Below are 22,500 nucleotides of genomic sequence, written 5' to 3'. Positions count from 1 at the left end.
AATTCATTCTTATCAATTATTCATGTGAATTTAATAATTTAAAGATAGAGAGTCTAAATTAATGAGTCTTCATTTTAGGTCCGAAGACTTTAAATTCCCATTCTACTATGAAGTACACTACTTTTGCTGTCGCATTAAATGTATATTATATTATATTATGTGACGCACAACGAATTCTTTTTTTTTGCAATAAAACAAATGTCAAGGGATAATTTCCATCAGTAATAACATAAAGTGCCAAAACCACTGAGTTGAGAAGTTGTTGTATAATGAACTTTAATCTTCATTTTCACTTTCAAATAAGTTTTGATTATAAAATCAGTTTTTTGCCTCTTTAGTAATGACAATGATTTGTTTGAGGTTTTCTTAATTACCAAACAAAAACTACCTCTACCTCCAGTAAATACCAGCACAGATCAGATTAAATATGTTATCAAGTAAAAAATAAAAACAATCAGTTATTTATATGAGATAAAAAAAATGTTTTTTTTGACCAAATAAGAATTTAAGCTCCGTTAACCCTAACCGGCCTCTGCTTTCACAATATTTGCGAAGTTAAAGATGATACATGTTAGAAAGTAATGACTCAAAAGGATAAAATAAAAAAAGTTGTAATAAACTGGGACAATCTGTAATATTCTTGTGTGCTTGACTTAACAGATAACCTGGATCAGGCACACACACACACACACACACACACACACACACACACACACACACACACACACACACACACACACACACACACGTATTGATCCTGATGAAATAAAAATAAATAAAGTTACTCCTGACATTTTTCTTAATTTTCCCAAATGCAGCATTTATTGGAAAACTAGAACAAATCCAGAAAGGCAATTTAAATATGTATTTGACAAAGAAAATCTCTGCTTTATGCAAATATAACCTGCATCTAAGGTTTTCGTTCATATTTTCCCTTTTGCAAACTGTAAATAGCAAAGGTTTCATGAAATACATTCATAGACTGCTGTAACTTTTGCGGGCCGCTCCGCTAGTTAAAGGTCTCCTTATACATTTGTTTATCTATGTTAAGCTCCCAAGTAATTGTGCAAACTGCTTATAAATTTACAATTAAATGAAAATATGAACTTTCAAGCTAGGGGGCCGAAATAAACTCACAAATTCTTCCAAATCAAACAAGAAAAAACACATTTCTTCGTGTGCTCATCAAACCGTGAGAGGTAAAGTTTGATGTATCGTAACACTCCAAAGTATTTGTGAACATTCGTCATCGTCTGCTTGTGCAGCCTCTCGTGGCGTCACTCTGCACTGCAATGCAGCTTCACTCTGCATCACACGGGAGTTCCTCACCGCCAAAATCCTGATGCAACACACACACATTCACACCTGCATGCAGACGCTCTAAATGAGATGCAACTTCATTTAGACGTCGCCGTTATCTGCAGGAAGAAGATGGACGTTTCTTAGGTTTTTTTAAAAAGTGACGCCTTTTAAAGCGCACACATGAAGACATAAAGCATGCATCGACACTTTCTCTGTCTCGCATATGCATCCAGAAACATGGACCCACACACACACACACACACAAGCAGTATGTGGGCGGTATCCCCGGCGCTGCGAAACATCTTGCATCCCACATGCTTATATAACGCCCTCTCCACCTCCTCCAGCTGATCGCTCATCACTTCATCCTCCGCTGGGAAGGAACCCCCCTCTCCTCTACCTCTCGTTGAAATCAGCCCTCTGCAATCGGGCGGGATTTCGTTACACTCGGAGCATCAAAGGAGCGCGTTGGGTCTCTCCGGTGAGATCAGGCTGCAGCAAAAAACCCGTCTCTGCTGAAGATTTTATGTTGTAAAAAACTAAAAAACCTGCACTGCTTGTGACAACGCAGCAGCTCAAATGTCAACACAATGCTATCGTCCACCATTACTGATGTCTGCAGGAGAGAATCAAATCAACGGGAACTATATCCGCTCACTTTTTATGAGTGCAAAAAGGTAAACCGTGACTCCCGCAGCCAGACGAAGAGCTGTTGTGACAAGAAGTAAAATATGGGATATGCTTTCAAAATAAAAGCATGCTGTGTGAGGTTACGACTCCTTTCTATTCGCATTCTGAGCACAAATTGCACAGCAATGAGAAGAAATGGCCAACGGGCTTCCGGCACTCTGCATCTTTCCCACAGAGCGAACTTTCACACCTTTCAGGGCGAAGCTTATGCCTCCACTGATGTACGAGTGCAATTTAGCGAGTGGGAGAAACAAATCCTCTCTGTCGCCGAGGTGAGAGATGAGGACGGAAACCAACGAGTCGCTGTGCTTCATCGCAAAGAAACCCATCAGTTAAAGCTTGGGGTGGTCATCTGGAGAAACTAGCAAGATAACTATCCGACCAAAAAACTCATTCCAGCTTCTTTTCCAATGGAAGTAGCAAGAAAAAGTTGCTGAGACTCATAATTTTAGCAATTATAACAAAAACGTTTAAAGCTTTTAGATAAAAAAGAAAGAAAATGTTTCCCACTGCTTAAAGGTGTTGTAAATATCTAAATATGAGCTCACACACCAATGTATGTACAATAAGTGATAATACTGTCAGGGGTTTCTCTATTAGAATCAAAATTGCTTTACTTGATTGAAAACAATAAGTTGTTTCCGGCAACACGCCGGTGTCAGGCGCCTTGTTTGAAGTTAAATAGTTAAAGGATGACGCTGCTGTTATTCTATATTTTCTTTTTCTATAATTTTGTCAACACATCCGATAAAAAAAGGCCAAAACCAACAATGTGTGAGACCTTTCTTACAACACTTCCTATTTCTGTGGCACCCAACCCCAAGTCTATTCCTTCCTAAAGACATGCACATTTAAAGCAATTTATATTTGATACTTTTAGAAAGTCAGGGGACAGAGAGAGACATATCAAATAAAAAAATGGTTGGAATTGAAGCAGCAAGATGCTGAGATAGGTAACAACCCTACATCCCCCATAATGCAACACAACAGCATATTAATACCTCCCTGCCCGGTAAATGTCTATTTTTACCCTTTTAAATACCCATTTAAGTATATACTTGTATTTTTAAAAAGGCTAAGTAATTTCCTTAAACAGTCAAGCTTGTATTTAGCAATGGTCGGGGACTATTTTTATCTGTGGATTAATACATTAGGGTATTGTTTACCAGGACGGAGTACGTGCTATCGACTCAAAACAACAATGGAGGAACAAGAGAAATCAGGATTTAAATACAAATGAGCATTTTTTTTTCCAGGACCGCACGCAGGAAGTAAGAAGTAAGAAAACCCCGACGTGACTCACATTGATGAGCTCGATCTCCCAGATCTTCTTGACCAGCTCCATGGACGTGTAGCCGTTGATGAGGAAGGACTTGGTGTAGTCGCCGAGCTCCAGCGACTCCAGCCACTCCGCCACGGACGTGGGGTTGTTGCCATCGTAGCCGACGGGCCTCACCTGCAGCGCAGACAGACAGGTGACCTTTAAACCCTGTAAAATCAGTGTGTGAACATCCCCCTGCGCCTATTGCCAGACTTAATTAATTAAAGTTTTTTGACTGAAACTCCTTTGAACACCCAAATGCTGTGTTCTATCATGATTTGTGTTGAATATTCTAATTATTTAGATCCTACTCTTTCCAAAAAGGTGTCTTATTAGTATGTGGGCTGTTGTTAGGGCACCATAATACAGTTTGAAAAACTCGGTGACCGGTCGAGGAGGCATTTTGGGGAAATCTTGCTCATATCGTGCTGGATGTTCATAGTTATGATCAAAAGTGATTTTTTTTTGCAGATATACATTTTTTTCCCAAGACTTTGCTGAACAAATACATACAATAAACACAAGTATTGGAATTAATTTGGGGGTTCCTACAACAACTCAAACACAGGGAAAAAGAAAGAAAGGCCTATAGCCAATATATATTATATTTCTTAAGATTCATGACACAAATGAGCTTTCCGCCATGTTCTCATGACTGTAGGAGACTCTGAGTGCTGGCGGTGGGTTGCCGTATGGTAGACGACCTTTGACCTGGAGCGTCGTAGCTCAGAACAGCTTGTGCGCTCTTCAAACGCTCTTTTACAGCCTAAATGCATATTTCTTATATAACATGGCAGCTGTTTGAATCCTCTTCACCCTATATTTTATTGCTGCGCTGCACATTTCCTGTCTTCATTCTGCTGCAGCGACCACATTACTACACGGGGATCATTAAAGATGTATTTTATGTTAAAGAGTTTTTTTTAGTGCAAACAAGAAAACACAAGTCGAACTTTTGAGGAAGGGCAGGATAGGACAGCAGCAGGGGGTGAGTGCCTTAAGAGAGTGTGGCACATAATTCATTCACTTTTATTTTGACAGTCAAAAACTGCTTCAGGGAGCCGATGGGGCTTCAAACAAACGTCCCACAATCCTCCACCTTAAGTCGAGCACGCGTCCGTCTACACGTGAGAGGGAAGGCAAAAGTTTCTTTTTTTAAACAGTGTTATGGAAGATTTAGGGAGGATGAGAAGAGGAAAGTGCTGACTGGAGATCAAAGTTTTTGGGAGAGTTAGTCTGAAACCTGCTCATCTCTGAGCTCAGAGTCTCTCCTCTCTGTCTGTTCTCTACTGGAGACTTCCTTTTTTATTCTTTACTGCTCTCACTCTAGTTCCACACCTTTGTTCTTACTTTCTCTCTAACACACACACACACACACACACACACACACACACACACACACACACACACACACACACACACACACACACAAACATTTGCCTTTGCCACAGTAACATACAGCAAACTTTCCTCCAAGTCTGTCAGTGTTTGTTGGCTCAAGCATATCGTCTGCAGCTACAAGTGAACGTCATCGCTTAACATTTGCATGGAGTTAGCATCACACTCTTAAACCTGTAAGTGTGTGTGAGCGGCTGCAGCACTGACCCTGGGCAGCAGCCGGATGGCCTGAAGGAGCCGTTGTCTGTGGGCCGAGTTGAGGATCCCAATCTCCAGCAGGTCCTGGTCCTCCACCACATTGCTGCCCTGCAGGGTAAAAAACAACAACAGCTACAGTCAGGATTTGTGCAGCCGTTTTCCACCCAGCGCTAATAAAGCAGCAATCGAAAGCATGGACCCGTATAGAATGACTTTTACAGACAGTTCTCTGGGGGGAAAAAACACAATAAAGTAGCATAACCGAACACAGAACATGGTTCTAGGCGGCCATTGTTCTCCATTTACTGCTACACTGTTTGACAATCGAGTCCCAGACTCTGGAAGCTCACTTGGGGTTTGTAATCCATCAAGTATGCATCTGGTTGTTTGGTTTGTTAAATTATCATTACGCGGTAATCCACTTTAAATGCAGATTGATTTGAGAAGTCTGCGGCGCGCGCTGCCTTGTTTCAACAACGCCGGTGATTAAAATACACGATGAATCACACAACACATGCACATTACAAAAGTGTGGAAATAGTTTTCTTTTTGCACCGAAATAGAGATGTGTGTGTGTGTGTGTGTGTGTTAAAAAAAAGGTTATGGCTTTGTTTTAAGTCACTGCACCTTTTAAATCTAAATGAATGTAACACTATAGTAAATGACTGCTTATTATTTGCATGGTAGCAATAAATAGTCTTGGCTTTTAATGCATTTTGTTTTGCCAACTCAGTCCATGGGGTCTCTGTTTACCACAGGAGAAAATGCATTAGTTGAACTTGATAATTGTGAGTAAAATATGAATAAAAAGAAGAAGAGAAACCCTTTTTGACAGCAAATGGTTTCATTCAGGTGGTCGAAGTGCAGTCAAGAAGACACACACAGTAAATGGGGATGGGGAAAGCAAAGTGTGGGTATGATTTAGTCTTTTTGTGCAGATTGTTACTCAGCACTTGTGTGCCTCCTGATGCTTTTCTGAATATTACTAACATCAGTAAACTCTCCCCCACGGTGCAACGTCTCCACTGAATCCCAAACAGCCTCTTGTATGATTTTGTATGATTCAGTGCGACAACATACACTCTACTATAACGGCGATAACGGGATATTGGCACTGATTATTTCCCGAAAAAGATATTCAACAAAGATGGCAATCTGGGAGTAAAACATCAGAAGACATGACTGAGAAAAGACAGGAAAAATGATTCAACGCTACAATCAATAGAACGTAGTTGACATTTGATATTCTCATTTAAGACACACACACACACACACACACACACACACACACACACACACTGCAGCCTGTGTGGGTATCACACACAGTTTCACCTTCAATAATCCAATGGGAAACATTAGGAAGCCTATCAGTCATCAGTCCTCCAGAGGGTCGGCAGGAGAGTCTTCATGCACACGGATAATTAGAGGAAAAGGTGCCGAGAGGGAAAAGCAGCGCAGAGAGAGAGAGAGAGAGAGAGAGGGAGAGAGAGGGAGTAAGAGGGAGAGAGAGAGATGGAGAGAGAGATAGGAGGTGAAATACCAGCAGACGTATAGGTGCTGACAGAAGTGAGAAGTAAAGCAAAGTAATCACCGCAATGATGGTGAAGATATAGAAGGAGGAGAGGGAGCAGCCTGGAGGCAGTTTGAGGACCACACACACCCACACACACACACACACACACACACACACACACACACACACACACACACAGATAGCAGATATCTGCTTTTTCCTCTTTTACTTTACTTCTACCCAGAAGTCCACTCCCGGCTATCGCGGCGATCTCCAAAAAGGACAATTTTCTCCGATGCCGAGACATTTTGATTCTAGGTAAGAGGCGTCCTTCGTGTGGTTTCTCCTCCTGAGGAACATTTCACCAGAAAGAATCCCTTTCCTTTAGAAACTCACTTAAGATCTTAGATTATCAAGTGATTAATTACCAGCCTTTTACATTCTAACTCGAGGGCTTTGAAGTGGCCGCGGTCTGCAAACTGACAAACAACTACAACGATAAACACGGAAGACAAGCGCTGCAATTTAAATTCTAGCTATCGGGAAGGTTTCCGTCTTAAATCCTTAACATATGAGTGGGTTTATGTAGTGAAGTGAGCCCTCGAGCAACGAGATCACATGTCTCACCCATGAGTGTGTGCATCTCCACGGAAATATGAATATGCCGGAAAACCTCACACACTATAAACACATTGATGTGGAAATCACATGTTGTTAAACGTGCAATACGTTGAGTAAGATGTGCTCTGGCACTAATGGTTAAAAAAGATGAGACTAACTATGTGAACACGTTTTTTAGACTATTCCATCAAAGGCAATGTGCCATCAAAAGGTTAAGAGAAGAAGACACTCATGGATGGTTTAAAATACTGTAAAAGATTAACTTTGCAAAGGTTTTAAGAGGGAGTAAATGCATTGTTCAAGGACATAACATTTATTGTTTACGAGATAACTTTGCAGGGAAACCTTAGAGAGTAACGGCAAATGTAATTTTGGAGTAAGAGAAAGAAACGTAGCTGTATTGGCTCCTCTGAGTAGAAAGGTACAAGTCCGTTGAACCTCTGCGCACACATTACCACTAAGGGGTGTGGTCTAATTGTGGCCACGCCCAGCTGTGATGTCACTCTACCTCACGGCTGGACAGGGGACGGCTCGCCGAGCCACGTTGCAGCGCCTCTTTTGATTGGTCCAAATCATCTTTGATTGTTAAAACACAAATTACACCTCAAAAACACTCGCCTCGCCTGCACTTTCTCCTCACACATAATTATAACCCTTAACAATTTTAGAAATGACAATTAGGACTCTTTTGTTGGTGATTGAAGCACTCTTATGGGAACCGGTTAATTAGTGCTTTTATTTAGTGGCTAGAAAGATTACAATGCCTTATTGTATTACTTTTAATGACCAGGACGAGGACCATCTCTTGTGAAAGGGATTCTAAATATCAATGGGATTTTCCTGGATAAATAAAGGTTAAATTAAATAAAATCTATGGAACCCACTCATCTCGTTTATTCTGAAGGCCAAAGGTCCATAAAGAAAGTCTTACCGTGGCCATTAATGAATCTTTATTCTGCTTTTAAAACATTTTGTTACCTCAATTTATTAATCCATAAACAAACAACTCTCATATTATTACCAAATCAGTCTTTTTCTTGCCAATTTAAATCCCCCGGCACGTTTTTCTTGATGAAAGTAAGTTTAAAATGTCAACACACTTTGGGCAGAAAATCCCCTTAACCCCAGAACACTAACGTTAAAAATAGTAACACCATCACTAACGTCGGGTATATTTTACCCGATATAATGTACCTCAAAATGTGTACCTTCAAAATATATTACAATACTACAATACAAGGCAAAGTGAAGTACTCTTCTTTTATTTTACCCTATAGAACTTCTCAAAACGAAGAACAGGTATCACAGAGGGACCCTAAAAAAAGGTTTAAAATCGGGTGGAAAGTTAGGGAATCGCCAATAAAACATGATTACAAAATATACATAATGGAGCTATGAACTTGTTCTTTGGTCCCTGGGACATGTGAGCCTTGTTCTGTGAAAAAATGTCACCCTCTATCACTAACACGTGCCTGTTGAAAAAAACAGGGATTGGAGCAGAGAGACACACCTTTAATACCGTCAGTGAGCAGCATGAAGCTACACAAGGACCCACGCAACTCAGACAAAAACCAACACAATGAATTTAACCGAACCACAATCACTCCGGTGAAAATCACCCGAACGTTAGTGTTCCAGGGCCTGAAAGCGCACTCTGTTGCTGCAGGCTCATTAGTACAACTCTGTCGCCTCAGGCAGCAGCCTCAGTCCTTCCACCCTCTCCTCACCAATGTGCGCCTATGTGAGAGGAGAGCAGTTCATTAGATCAGCTCCCAGGCTGATTAACAGAGCCCAGAGATGAAGTTACGACGCTACGACTCCACGGCAGAGTAATAACTCACAGAGTCACAGCGGAGTCGACTGCAGGGGGATTCAAAGGCATGACTAATTGTTTCCTGTTGGGATCCTGAAGGAAAGAGATAGAGCTCCTTCACGTTTGTTCTTTCTATCTCCGAACATATCCGGCCCCTGTTTCTCCTTTCTGTCCCAACATTACATGATGTCTGTCCCGTATCTGCCATTTCTAACTGCTACACATGATGGATCAGCTCAATATGACCTGAATGAGGATTAAAAGAAACAACAGAAGCAAAACATGAACAGCCGCAGAGTTATAAACAGAGCTAGTCTATCTTGCACATGTATTGGTGAATTCCAAAACACTTGGCATGCAGAACTGGTACGAACGATGACAACCTATTTAGCTGGTGGCGACCGGCGTTTAGCATCCGCGGCGGCGTTTAGCATCCGCGGGAGTTTAGCAACAGCGGCGTTTAGTATCCGCAGGAGTTTAGCATCTGCAGGAGTTTAGCAACCACGGCGTTTAGCATCCGTGGGAGTTTAGCATCCGCGGGAGTTTAGCAACAGCGGCGTTTAGCATCCGCAGGAGTTTAGCATCCGGCCTGCGATTAGCTCGTGTGGGTCACAACAACGAGAACTAAAATTCATGCACAGCTCGCAGGAGGCGAAACTAAAGATGGAGCAAACATTGATATTCAGTATCTCTTCCTCGCCTTTCCTCCGCTATCAAAGAACTTTTTTTTTCGTTACATTGTTGCTTCTCTCTTACTTTATTATTCAAAAGCATTTCTTCTCAGTCCTCACTTCCACTTTCAGTCCGTAATTCAAATGGTTTCTTTGCTAACGTGTTTGCGGTACATTTATCTACATTTCATGGATTTCACTTTCAGGATGAAAAGAAATTCCTTCATGAGGAGGATTAGAGGTGCCACCTTTGAATGAAACATGGATATTGACAACGCTTCCTTTCAAATATTGTCGTTTCATTCATTGCTCTAGCCTCGCTGCTGCATGACATCATGCTTTATCTCTTCATTTCTGCCGTCTATCTAGTGCACTGCACCCCCATTCATCTGTGCTATTCCTTTGTCTTCATCAGCTGGCGTCTATCTTTTCTTTCGATTCATCGTGGAGCCTGTAAGCGAATAAAAAAATGACAAAGGAGCTTTTATATTAAATTCTTTGAATTTGTTTGTGTGTCTCGGTGCCTCCGCGGCCCACAAAGCATCAGTTTGTGTGACTCTTACAAGAGTTTCTTTAGTGTCTTTCTCTCAAGTGAGAGATAACAAACCGTAATTAGTCTCATCATCTCCACGTTCGACCTCCATCTCTCTCTTCCTTCCACTTCTATTCTGGTTCGACGCCACGGTGTGCCGTGTTTACTGAGGAGTGTTTTTATGTTTGATGGTGATGACGAGTGTTAACAGGCGGCGTGTGTCTGCAGACAGAGGACTCAGCAAGGTGAATTGGCTCTTTACTGCTGATTCGTGTCATAAAGAAGGCTAAGACCCACGGTTGAGGAGATCTGAACATCTTGAGACACGACTCTCTATCACATGCCACTCGTTTTCTGATTGCATGCATTTGGAGGAACACGGAATGCTCGACGTTGCAATGAAAACTGTTTAATAATCAAAGTCCAACTGATATCCCTTCACTGTTTTGGTTCGGTCTCACTGTTCTCATCAGCATTGTTTCCAGATGCAGCAGGCTGAAGATTTCAGCAGAAAAAGCTCCAATAAACCACATTTATTAGCTTTAGAGATAATATAAAGAGACTATTGGGCGTATATTCACCGGGCTTAAAGCATGGCTCCAAATGAACAATGAAGAAATATAATTCTACTCTTTAAAGCTGCAATAATCACGTTTTTATATGAACAACGGGTGAAACTATGTTATATAAAAATGCCTTAGTGGTAGGTGTGAGCACGCAGAGATTAATCACCCGACTGCAGTTGTTATGTTTCATCTACTGTCCTCTGCTGTCACCATCTTATGCTAAAGTGGAGCTTGTAGCAGATGTTTCTTTCAGGCATCGGTGGAAAACGAAAACAAAAAAGGAGGGTGACTGTTTCTATACGTCTATGTTCATCCGATGGCCAAAAACAGGACTTAAAAAAACAAAAAAACAACGAATGTAATGTGTCTGTGCTGCACATTTAGCGCCATTCCACTTTCTTTGTTCAGTCCCAGTGTCTGTCTAGGCCACACCCCCTCTCTCCCACACATTTAAAATGAATGTACATGATATATTCACACATTCATTTACGTTCATTTAAAAGCCGTGATTAGTCTCCATCCCGAGTCCTTCATATAAAACGAGGTCTCCACAACAACTCCGCCCCTTTTTGCGACGTGTCCATCCGTCTAGCAGCTTTTGTCCTCTACTGGCTGGTTGAGGTGAGCAGACACGCCCCCTCTAATGACCCCAATTACTGGTAGAATGGTAATAGCCCATGTTTATGTGCACGTGCTCATACACACGTTCAAGTGTAGAGGCTATTTTGCTTCCACACACTGGTACGGATCAGAAACCAATCAATTCCACACGTGCACTTGAACTGGCCCTAAAATTAAATAAACATAAAAAGTTAGAATCTTACATTTAATTTGATTGCTCATACTTATCGGTGCTGAAAGGGATTTGACCCAAACCTCTCCTTGAAGAACCGACAGCTCAGGATAAAAAGGAAGGAGCGTTGCAAATACCAATGTAATCCCTGTAGCTCCTTCTTGTTTAATCCAAAACAACAAAAAAAAGAGAGGTTCAAAACTCAACGTGGGGACTTTCAACAGAGGAAGACCCGGAGAGAGAGGCCCGGTCACAAAAGACACTTTGAAGTCGCCATGATGTCTGTGAGGCTGTTTCATCTCAGCTCTTTTCAATATTAATTGTATCCAAAGGCATTTCAGAGGCGATGACTGAGCTATTGAGAAACATTTTAAGACATGAGGGGCGAGTCTCTCTGAAGTCCTGCCAATAACAGTCGGAAGCAAAAAAAAACAACATTTGACTGATGGCGCGTTAGTGGAAGAGGAAGGAGTGTAAATGATGGGAGGGTTCACCTTCGGGGATGTTACTAAAAGAGAAATGTCATTTTTTTATGCTAAAAAAAGTGTAAACGCTCGATTGGACACTCGCACAGCTGCTGCAATGACTCCTTTTTTTCGACTCATTCATGAAGACACAGCTAAAGAAGAAAGATTCAATATGAGACGCAGAGCATTTGGAAGACATGATCTCTGCAAATACTCCATATAATGTACATGATATTGTTGTTGACAGATAACAGTTAACGGCTTTGCATTCTTGGGATTTTGAAAAACTAAGAAATCCTGTCAACAGAACAATGTGCACAGCGACTTCTGATTCAAATGTGTTTTCAAATTATCACTGCACTAATCTATGTAATATAATATTTACACTGGGTGACACCATTGTGTAATCTGAATGGCCAGTTTCCCTCCTCTCTACCGGCTCTATTAGGCTCTTTCAGCTCATTGTTTTGGTTTGATGGCATCATTTTCCGCAGTTTAAGAGCCAGATATTTCCTTCAGGCATCGGTAGGAACCAACACAAAAGACAAAGGTGAATATTGGACTTACATTCATTCACTCTGAACATACGCTAATGTCACTTCATGTTTGCGACATGTGGAAACCGTTTGATAACATGGTTGCCATGAGACAGCAATGCGATAGTATCTCACTGTTCTCAGAGCTTGTTGAGTGGGCAAAAACTAAATGAATTATGGCTGCTTTAAGTTTTCTGTCTTAGTTAGCACTCATCAAGGTTACGAATGATGGCATGAGGAGGGAGGAGAGGGTACTGATGAGGTTTGTATGCTGCCGTGTTAGTAGCATGAATGGTTGATATGGGAAAATTATAATGAGCCACCTGAGCTGTTCAAATGTAAAATAAGTCTACATGCATGCCTAATCTACATGCATGCATAGTCTACATGCATGCCTAATCTATATGCAACATGCATGCATAGTCTACATGCATGCATAGTCTACATGCATGCCTAATCTATATGCAACATGAATGCCTAGTCTACATGCATAGCCTACATGCTACATGCATGACTCGTCTACATGCATGCCTCGTTTACATGCATGCCTACTCTACATGCATGCTAAGTCTACGTGCATGCATAGCCTACATGCTACATGCATGACTCGTCTACATGCATGCCTACTCTACATGCATGCCATAGTCTACATGCATAGCCAGTCTACATGCATGCCTAGCCTACATGCATGCCCAGTCTACATGCATGCCTCATCTACATGCATGCCTCATCTACATGCATGCCTCGTCTACATGCATGCCTCGTCTGCATGCATGCCTCGTCTACATGCATGCCTCGTCTACATGCATGCCTCGTCTACATGCATGCCTCATCTACATGCATGCCTCATCTACATGCATGCCTCGTCTGCTAACTTGACAGCTGTGAGTGCTAACAATAGCCATGCTCGCCGTTTACGTTCATGATGATCATTATGGGGTAGCGGCTTTGGAGGGAGGCCTGAAGGGACGGCGCTGCCAGCGTTGACGACTTCGTGACTCTTTTGCTAGATTCAGCGACTTTTGGAGTGGGTGATGCTCGACACTTTCACTGGAGAAGAGTTGGCAACACCGGGCCGGATATTACAGTTAGATAGTTTCAAAACTCTAGCGACCTCAAGATTAGCTACCCTAGCGTTCATGATGCTTGCAAAGTCAGTCCGGCCATGTGATGGAGAAATACGTGAAGAAGGAAACAGAGAGATTCTGTGATTTCATCCTGTTGCTACGGTAACTAAAGGAAAGAGATGCAGGTCACACCGAGAGGAGGACCAGAATGCAACTATCCATAAATACATATCCATACATACGTACATTGTTAGAAAGAAACATGTAACTGATTCAGTCCAAAGGGTGTAACTGGAACTGGCAGCCTTCCCAAAAATGCTCCTCTGCTGGTTGGTAAAATACTCAAATAGCATGAATACTTTGCGTTGAAAACCCCAAAACATGGTTTTGTCTTCCAGTCAGCATCCCTCTGCAACTGCTGCAGAGAATGTGACTTCATTGTTTCTCTTTGTTTTCCCACTTTTCTCCTCATTTCCTACTTCCCTGTTTACTTACCTTCTCTTCGTGTGGATATACATCTCTCACAAACACACACACACACACACACACACACACACACACACACACCATTAGAAACATCAAAAGAGTTTCTGAATGCGAAATGACCCAGCGAGTTTCTCTTCCTACGTCACTGTAGCCGAAGAGACCATGGGAATAAAAACAGACGCTCAGTTTGCATCCTAATCCGCAGGCTACAAGTGGTTGGGTTTCTATATACACTTGTATGCATAAACCATGAAACAAGCATGTTCTTTTGGCATGCATTTTTAGTGTAGTATGAGCATGAATGCCTGCAGCTTGATGCTGGAGATTTCTGTGCGTAGGAGTACCTCACATGGCATCAGTGGGGAGAGGCAGCGGGGATGCGAAGAGGAGAATGAGAGAGAGGATGATACAAAGAGGAGGAAATCCAATAAATGAAAGAGAAAGAGAAACGCTAATCACTGCAAAGGAAACGACGAGAGATGACGATCTACATCTGAGGGAGCAACGAGAGCTTTGAGGGAGGTGGGACGAACAGAGAGAGGAGATTACGTTCAAAGCAAAGACAGAAAATAACCAGAAGGAACGATAGATGCATGAAGACATCTCACCCTGACCTCCCAGCCCAAAGATCCCCCCCAAAAAACAAACACTCACCATGAACTGGACGTTATCAAATCCATTGGCCAGCAGGTGGTTCTCGTACTGGACCAGACCGATGGAGTCCAGCCACTGGCCCACGGACTGCATAGGGCAGCGGGGACCTATGAGGGGATGGAGGGGCAAACGCTTCAGTAAGGAGTAGCCGTCCACGCGGTAGCAGCGGCAATCCGGCTGAGACAGCTGGCACTGCCACATCATGTTATGGCGGGCAAAGTGGCTGTCGAAGGAGCCCGCCATGCTTTTGATGAGTCTTTTGGCGAGGCAGCAGGAGGAGGAGGATAAGAGGGAGGCAGGTAGAGGGGGAGAGGGGAGGGAGGGGAAGAAAGGAGGAGGAGGAAGAGGAGGCTAGGCTAGAGGCATGGTGAGGATGGAGGGGGGGGGTCAGCATGCAAGGGTGCAAGCGGGTAAAGGGGGAGGTTGAGGCGTCAGATGCCTCTTTCTCTGGATCCAGCCAGAGGGAGGAGGCGAAGGGGGGGTGGGGGGGGGGGGGTTGAAAAGCTGAAGTTGTATCCAGAAAAGGGCTCCCGTCCCGGGGTTAAATCCTGCCAGAGATGGGTGTCGGATAAGACGGGACGTACGGATCCGCAAAGCAAAAAGCGCCCGACTGTGTGCGTCTGTCGCGCGCGGCACAGCAGCCGCTTTCTTTTTTCAGCTGTTGCGCTCGCTTGGCTGCTTCCTCGAGCGTGCGCCCGTGTGTGTGTGTGTGTGTGTGTGTATGCGAGTGTGTCTGTGTGTGTTTGCGAGTTTGAGTGTGTGTAAGAGAGAGAGAGAGAGAGAGAGAGAGCGAAAGAGCTGCCTGCGCTGTAGATTTCTTTTTATCAAGTACTCCCACTCTCATCTGTATGCTTCTGCAGCCTCCTCGCTCTCTCTCCTCTCTCTCTGAGCACTGCTTTCCTCCCTCATTCCCTCATTCCCTCGCTCGCTCTCTCTCTCGCTCTCTCTCTCTAGCTCACTTCGCTCGGCTGATAATAGCCATCATAACAGCTCCGGCTTCTTTGTCTGCAAGACGCCTGGTCTTCCCCCCCCCCCACACACACACACACATTGCTGAGTGTACCTATGCAGCCGCATCTATAAGTGCATGGTTTGTGTGTGTGTGCTGTTGTGGCACAAACAGGATTTCTCCCTGTGGTAACCATGGTTAGCAGAGGCTTTGCGTTCATAGATGAAAAGAGAGAGGGATCGGGAGGTGGAGGAGGGCGAGTTACCACAGGGAGAGGGGGATGAACCCAGTAAATAGAGATGAGTAGCATTGTTTCAAGGTATGCAGGTGGGGGAAAAAACTGTGATTAAGTTGCACAAGAAAGTCAAAAAGCAGACTCATGCACACACTGGTTTCACTGAAAGGATAACGCTGATTTCAATTTAGGTCTTATCTTCTGCAGTTTTTTTTACCATCATTCCTTCTGGTTATACTGAATAAAGCTCTTACTGCACGTTGAGCAGGGAGGCAATTATCATTCGTCATTTCTCTATGGCTCCACCTCTCAGTTATTAATCAAAGAGCTCAGCGAGATCTGGTCGCAGGCTTCCTGTCAACTAATGAGCATCACGGATGTTTAGCTATATTTCTTGTTTCTGCTTTCTAATACCTGTGTTTGTGTTTGCTTCTAAAACTTCCCAGAGCCACTGGTTCCTTCTCTTTTTTTGGGCTTGTGACCTCTCTTTACTAAAAAGTGACTCTTATACTCTAAAGGTTTAGGATAAAAAAGGCAACAACTAGAGGAATGGAGTCGTTTTTCTTAAATAAACTTCTGTGTTGCAATGCTTTTCTTCTGTACATGTCTACATTATTGTTTAATCCCCTGATGGGTCTTAACCTCCAGGTTGGAAACCAGTTGGTTGCTCTCTGATAATCCGAGACGCATTGTAAAAAAGAAAATTTAGCAGTGTTCCCGGTTTACAACAATTGTTTTGGTGAGCGCTGTGTTATCACACATCGATGGCCAGAAAACACTAAAATAAGACCCAAGTCGTAATAAAGCTCAATTGTCCTCCAAGTCGGTTTAACTGACACGCTCACACACATTTTACTGGTGTGTATTTTACCTGAAGTGTCCTCCTTGATGTCCAATCCACTGCCTATTCCTGCACCAATAGAGCTCATAATCTTGTCGATCTAAACGAGAGAGAGAGAGAGAGTTAGAGTTAGAGAGATGTACAGCATGTTCAAGGGAAAGCCGTTTTCCAGTAATAAGGCTAACCCCTATTTCTGGATTCAAGTGTCACATAATGGATGTCGGTCTTTCCCCCTGTGGAATGAAAAGAGCACGGAGGAGCAGAGGGGGGAAAAGATGCGTTAGCAGGAAACGTGAAGACAGAGCAGAGATGAAAGAAGAGGGAGACAGATGGAGGGAGCTTCATTAGTGTCTGGCTGTCGACCGGTCATCACAGACCCCGGACCCGCTGCTAACGGCACATCCGTCCACCCGCCAGGACCCGAAACCACCGGCCAGACGGATGCGAAGCACGTTCACGAGCTGGAGGACCGTGACGGTGGCCTTAAGTCAGGAGCTGGACATACAGGGAGCCATTTCTGCAGATGTAACTGCACACTAATGTGAATAAACTTCCACTGCATGTTGATGACATCTTAAAGCTGCATTTCTCAAGACGTTTAAATAACCAATGCATATAATAAATAAAGTCAGATGATCACATGTCCAATTTGTCTTCTCCTCTTTATTTGGAGGATAAACTACTCTGTAAGGCTTTTTTGACTTTGTGTTAAATCACTGTCAGCTGTTTCTTTTTTATTATAGATTGTTTTAACTATGTTTTAATTCATTTTTTTTACTATATATTGGCTCTGTGGCACTCTGATATTCTTTTGAATGAAAAGTGCATTCCAAATAAAATGCATTATTATTATTATTATTATATTATCATTAAACTGAAAGTGAACTCGCATTAAATCTTGTCTCATTGAACAAGAAAACTGGAAGTCGGTCAGAATACATAACACATATTATTAATGGCTGTTTACAACGATAATTTAGGCAATCATTTTAACGTTTGTTTAAAACATAAAAAACATTTTTTTTTATCAATGCCGCCACATGCACAGATCGCAATAATTGGTTTGATGTCTACAATGTTATTACAATAAGAACCAATTAAACAGAACCACCATTGCTGAAGTTTTCTAGATTGAACACATTGTACATATTTTGCTGCAGGCTGTTAATTAGTATCCAAACAACCACAAACAATCAGCGATTGTCATGGCCAGATGAAAAGCACACACACACACACACACACACACACACACACACACACACATACACACACGCATACCTTGCCTGTAGCACTAATGAGTAGGATTATCTTCAGATCATTGACTGTTCTGGGACATCCCTCATGACTTTTCTGCTAATAAAGAAACTATCCTGAACATGTGCAGCAACTTTGTTATTTCTGCCTGTGAAATCCCCACATATCAGTCTACAATTTCCCCGAAGCCCTCTTATCTCACATCCCGCACCACGCAATTAAACAGGAAAAGGTCAGCCTAATTGCCAAGGATTATGGGAAATTCCATATGCTAATTCATCACCATCAGCAAGTTATGAGCCGTGCTGAGGAACTAATGAACACGAACATGTGGACGGGCACGCTAAATGTTCTTTCACTGTTAAAAATAGTCTCATGAAGTCATTCTTATTTTTGGAAAATAAAAATGGGTTTGAGATGCTTTATTTTCAGGGTGTGAACGTGAAAACAGTTTGTTGACGGCCAGTGAGCAGAAGCTAATGTGTCAGGGACCAAAGTGTTTAACTTCGTTGTTTAACTTCATTTAAATTGCTACAATACCGCAACCCTTGTGAGAAGAGACATCTGGTGTGAAACATAATAAAGTAACCGTTAAGTTTAAGTACCTACGTAATCTCCATTTTTGAACCGAACAACACAGTTTTTTGACTGAAACTCCTTTGAACACCCAAATGCTGTGTCTATTATGATTCCTTAGGTCCTAATCTTTCCAAAAAGCTGTGTTATTAGTATGTGGGCTGTTGTTAGGACACCATAATGCAGTTTCAAAAACTCTGTGACCGCTCATGGAGGCATTTTTTGGGGAAATCTTGCTCATATCGTGCTGGATGTTCATAGTTATGATCAAAATATCTTTTAAAAGTGTTTTTTTTGCAGATATACATTTTTTTCCAAGACTTTGCTGAACAAATACATACAATAAACACAAGTATTGAAATTAATTTGGGGTTCCTACAACGACTCAAACGTCTGGAACCAATACTGGTTCCACCGTGCTTAAAAGGTTAAAAAAAAGACACGTTTCCTTCTAGTTTTCTGTCAAATTGACCACTTTCCCTCCATCTCAACCCTCTTCTTACCTCTTCCCACTCAGCGGTGAAGGAGGGCGTCCTCTCCAGTCTCCCCCCCGGGCTGGCCCCCTCTCCTGGGCTGGGACTTCCGGGCCCCTGGCCCCGAGATCCAGACCCCCAGCCGTGCTCCTCCTGGACAAACAACCAGATGCAAAGCTTGTCAGATACTTTGACCGTAACATTTTGGACAACCATAAAACTGTTTGGAGATTAATCAAATGAGTTCAGTGCTCATCTACAATGAAGCATCAAACAGACTATGTATTTAGCTTATGATTTATTTGCTCATAAAATGCGCCGCACAGCGCGGAGGAGCACTGTGGCCCAGATTAGTGGGTGATCTAATTGGTTGCACTGGTTTCTGAAGTCAGTCTGCATGATGCAGCAATATTCTAGCCATCTCCACGGCTGCATAATTCATACAACTGAATATTTACAATAAATGCTTGTGCTCTCGTTGCTGACTGGGATCCCGATGCTGACCGAAACTTTTTCAGAACTTTTGATAAAAGAGACTTTTATGTTATCCTTGGTCTCAGAGAGGCAAAACATCAGAGAGAGAAAAAAAGAGTGTTAAAGATTGAACTCACTGATCTTAATGCAACTGCTGTAAACCCTCTACTTCATAAATCAGGCACATAGAATGAGTGATTTCAGATGAGAAGATGGAAAATTAAAGTTCAGAAAATATGAGCAACAACTTACTTGAATGGGAGATACAGCGACCAGGTTGGAGTCAGACTTGGACAGAGACTTGGACAGCTGCAGGTCCAGCACACTGCGGGGCATAGACCTCATCCTCCCCAGGGTGCAGGCCCTCTCCTCGAAGCCAGCGCCGACTGAACCGCCCTTGGGCTCGACTCCCCGTGACTCTGGAGCTCGGCCGTTTTGACCAGCGGAGTAGGAGGCGGGGTGGTCCAGTACGGACCAGCCACAAGGCGGATCTACCTGCTCGCAGTCCCTGGGCCGCGCCTGGTCCTGGTTGACCCGAGTGTGGAAGATAGTCCGGTACACCACCTGAGGCTTCTGGGACGGGTTTGCGGCCCTCTGAGGCGACGAATCGCTCCCGGTCCCGGAGAAGATCTGGGTGGGTCCGCCTCCGATCACGATGCTGAACTCCGGGGTCTGCACCAGGCCGCTCTGGACGTCGGTAGAGGCATATTTTCGGGGTTTGGGGCTGTAGAGATGGTAAGGCGTGTCAGGCGTTTCACATGCCGGGGAAGATCCATGAAGGAGGCCCGCAAACTCCTCTGGGATGTGGCTCTTCCTGCGCTCCTCCAACAGAGCGCCGGGTGTGGAGGAAGAGCAGAGAGGAGGAGGAGGCGGGTCTCGCTGGTACGACCCGTCGTCTGCAAGGAGAACACACACACACACACACACACAAAACATATTTACTGATTTGGATTAAATTATAGAGATTTGCATAAAAGGGTTCTGTCACAACAGCGATACACACCAGTGGATTTACTCTACGGAAAAAGACAAGACAGAGATCAAACATTTACACTCACTGCACAAATAAAGCACATAATGATATTTAAATGTAGAGCAAAGGGGGGAAAATACATTCTAATAATGCAAAACAACCACAGCTGCAACAAGGAAGATAAGAACGATGTAAAAGCGCTGTTTGTTCCTCCAAGGAAAAAGATAAAAGAACCCATGACTTGGATTTTTACACCTCTGCTCCTTCACTCGACCGGGTGCAAAACTGTGTGTTTGGGGTGTCTGAACTTGTGCATGAATGCATGAAGACATCGGGGGAGACGTTCTTGCACCATTGACTGGGCTTTAGTTGTTTTTTTTCGAGGGGATGCTTTCAGAGGCCCACTCACTATCTGTGTGCGGTGGGGTGAAAGAGACGCGGCTGAAAGCTTCTTTTGATTCTCTGCATAGAATCAAAAGAAGCGTTTGTGTAATCGTAGAAGCGCACGCGTGTGTGTGTGTGTGTGTGTGTGTGTGCGCGCTTCTATTTCCGTCTGCTCGGCTTCTCCGTCCGCGCACGCGTTACGTTTTCACATCTGCAAACAAGCTACACCTGAGGTCACGGCAATTGTCTCGCAGTGTTTAAACGATGTATTCCTCGTGATGCAAAATGCAAAACGAGAGGTGCATTATTTATTCTCGTTCCGTCATGATTATTTATTAGCCGGAGCCGGAGCGGAGGAATGATGAATCTCCAACTGGAACAAGAGCGTAGCGCAGGAATAACACGACGCTCCGACGAGATTCCGGTTGTACGGCAGATCCCGGGGGAGCGGTCCTGCTCTTACTTATTTTATTTATGGTTTCCAAAATAGTCTCTTTCTCACTGTGTCGAGGAGCGAATACCACATGTTTGGGGTTGTAATGATGAGTAGAAGTGCAGCGGAACATAAGAGGCGGAAAGGTGGAAGAAATCCTACAGACTGAATCAGACAGGTAGCAAAGATGGCTGCCCCGATCATTACTTTTATATTATATATATATATTTATATATAGATTGTTCTGTGACTGGTGGAGTCCAGAACAAGATTGAATGGAAGCAAACATTAAACACAACGACATGGCTGGCACAATAGTTTAACGCAGGAATGTGGTGGTTAGCAGAGCAGCTGGTGAGGTCGATGACATCATGCACGGTGATCCAGCAGCAGGTAAAATGACATCGCCCTTATCTGCCCAAACAAGTGTCTGAAACCTGCATGTGTTGCTTATTAAACTATAACAAATAGCACACTGTTCTCTCTCGTCACCTGGCTCTCTATGAATAGAAGAAAAGAAAACTGTGTGTGTGTGTGTGTGTGTGTGTGTGGAGCCCAAACCTCTCTGTGTCTGTTTCCTGTCACTGTGTGTTGAGGTTGTGTACCGGGCCATGTAAACAATCTCACCCCAGAGAAGCATCAAACACACACACACACACACACACACACACACACACACACACACACACACACACACACACACACACACACACACACACACACACGATCATTCAAGATTCAAGGTATTTTTATTGGCATATGCACAGATAACAGTTATTTTGCTCGGTCCTCCATACACACATAATTACAATTAGGTATTAGGTATATATACATAGGTATTAAGAATACAAAAAACATTGCTATAAATTCTAATAATATCAGAAAATATATAAAATAAGGCACAACAATGTCGTCACTTGAGTGAATAGAAAAAGTGCCTCTCCACACAAATTAATGCAGTCTTGTAATAAAAAATGTCACTTGAATAATTGCACGTATTCCCACTGGCCGCCAGACACACACACACTGAATTTACAATTTGGGCATTTGACCGCATAGTCCTGTTGCCTGCCACACACACACACACACACACACACACACACACACACACACACACACACACACACACACACACACACTCTGCTGTCAGCCAGTTTTAGCGAGCACTTCATGACTGTCCTCGGCACATCCTGCCACATTTCCAAATGAAACAATTACATAATACGAGTCGAGGACAAAAATAAAACTCTAACGCAAAAGTCCCTTTTTTTTTCGTAGAA

At 43.1% G+C, this 22,500-nt stretch overlaps 1 protein-coding gene across 3 annotated transcripts in view; it reads right to left on the bottom strand.

Moving 5' to 3' along the window:
* The window catches only part of anks1b (ankyrin repeat and sterile alpha motif domain containing 1B), a gene marked incomplete at its 5' end in the record, with an annotated part of 183,893 nt that overhangs the window by 34,024 nt on the left and 127,369 nt on the right, over positions 1-22,500 (bottom strand). For 2 of the 3 annotated variants that reach the window (XM_079236212.1, XM_079236214.1), the window contains 6 exons: positions 3,296-3,448; positions 4,919-5,017; positions 14,629-14,735; positions 16,684-16,753; positions 18,987-19,109; positions 19,683-20,326. In XM_079236212.1, the coding sequence (XP_079092338.1) occupies positions 3,296-3,448; positions 4,919-5,017; positions 14,629-14,735; positions 16,684-16,753; positions 18,987-19,109; positions 19,683-20,326 (1,196 nt within the window). Of the gene's footprint in view, positions 1-3,256; positions 3,449-4,918; positions 5,018-14,628; positions 14,736-16,683; positions 16,754-18,986; positions 19,110-19,682; positions 20,327-22,500 lie in introns of all 3 variants that reach the window. The other variant, XM_079236213.1, reaches the window with a different exon arrangement.

The sequence above is a fragment of the Taurulus bubalis genome (genome assembly GCF_910589615.1).
Source record: "Taurulus bubalis genome assembly, chromosome: 20".
Lineage (NCBI taxonomy): Eukaryota > Metazoa > Chordata > Actinopteri > Perciformes > Cottidae > Taurulus > Taurulus bubalis.
The sequence above is the reverse complement of the archived record's forward strand: the minus strand, read 5'-3'. Positions and strand labels throughout refer to the sequence as shown.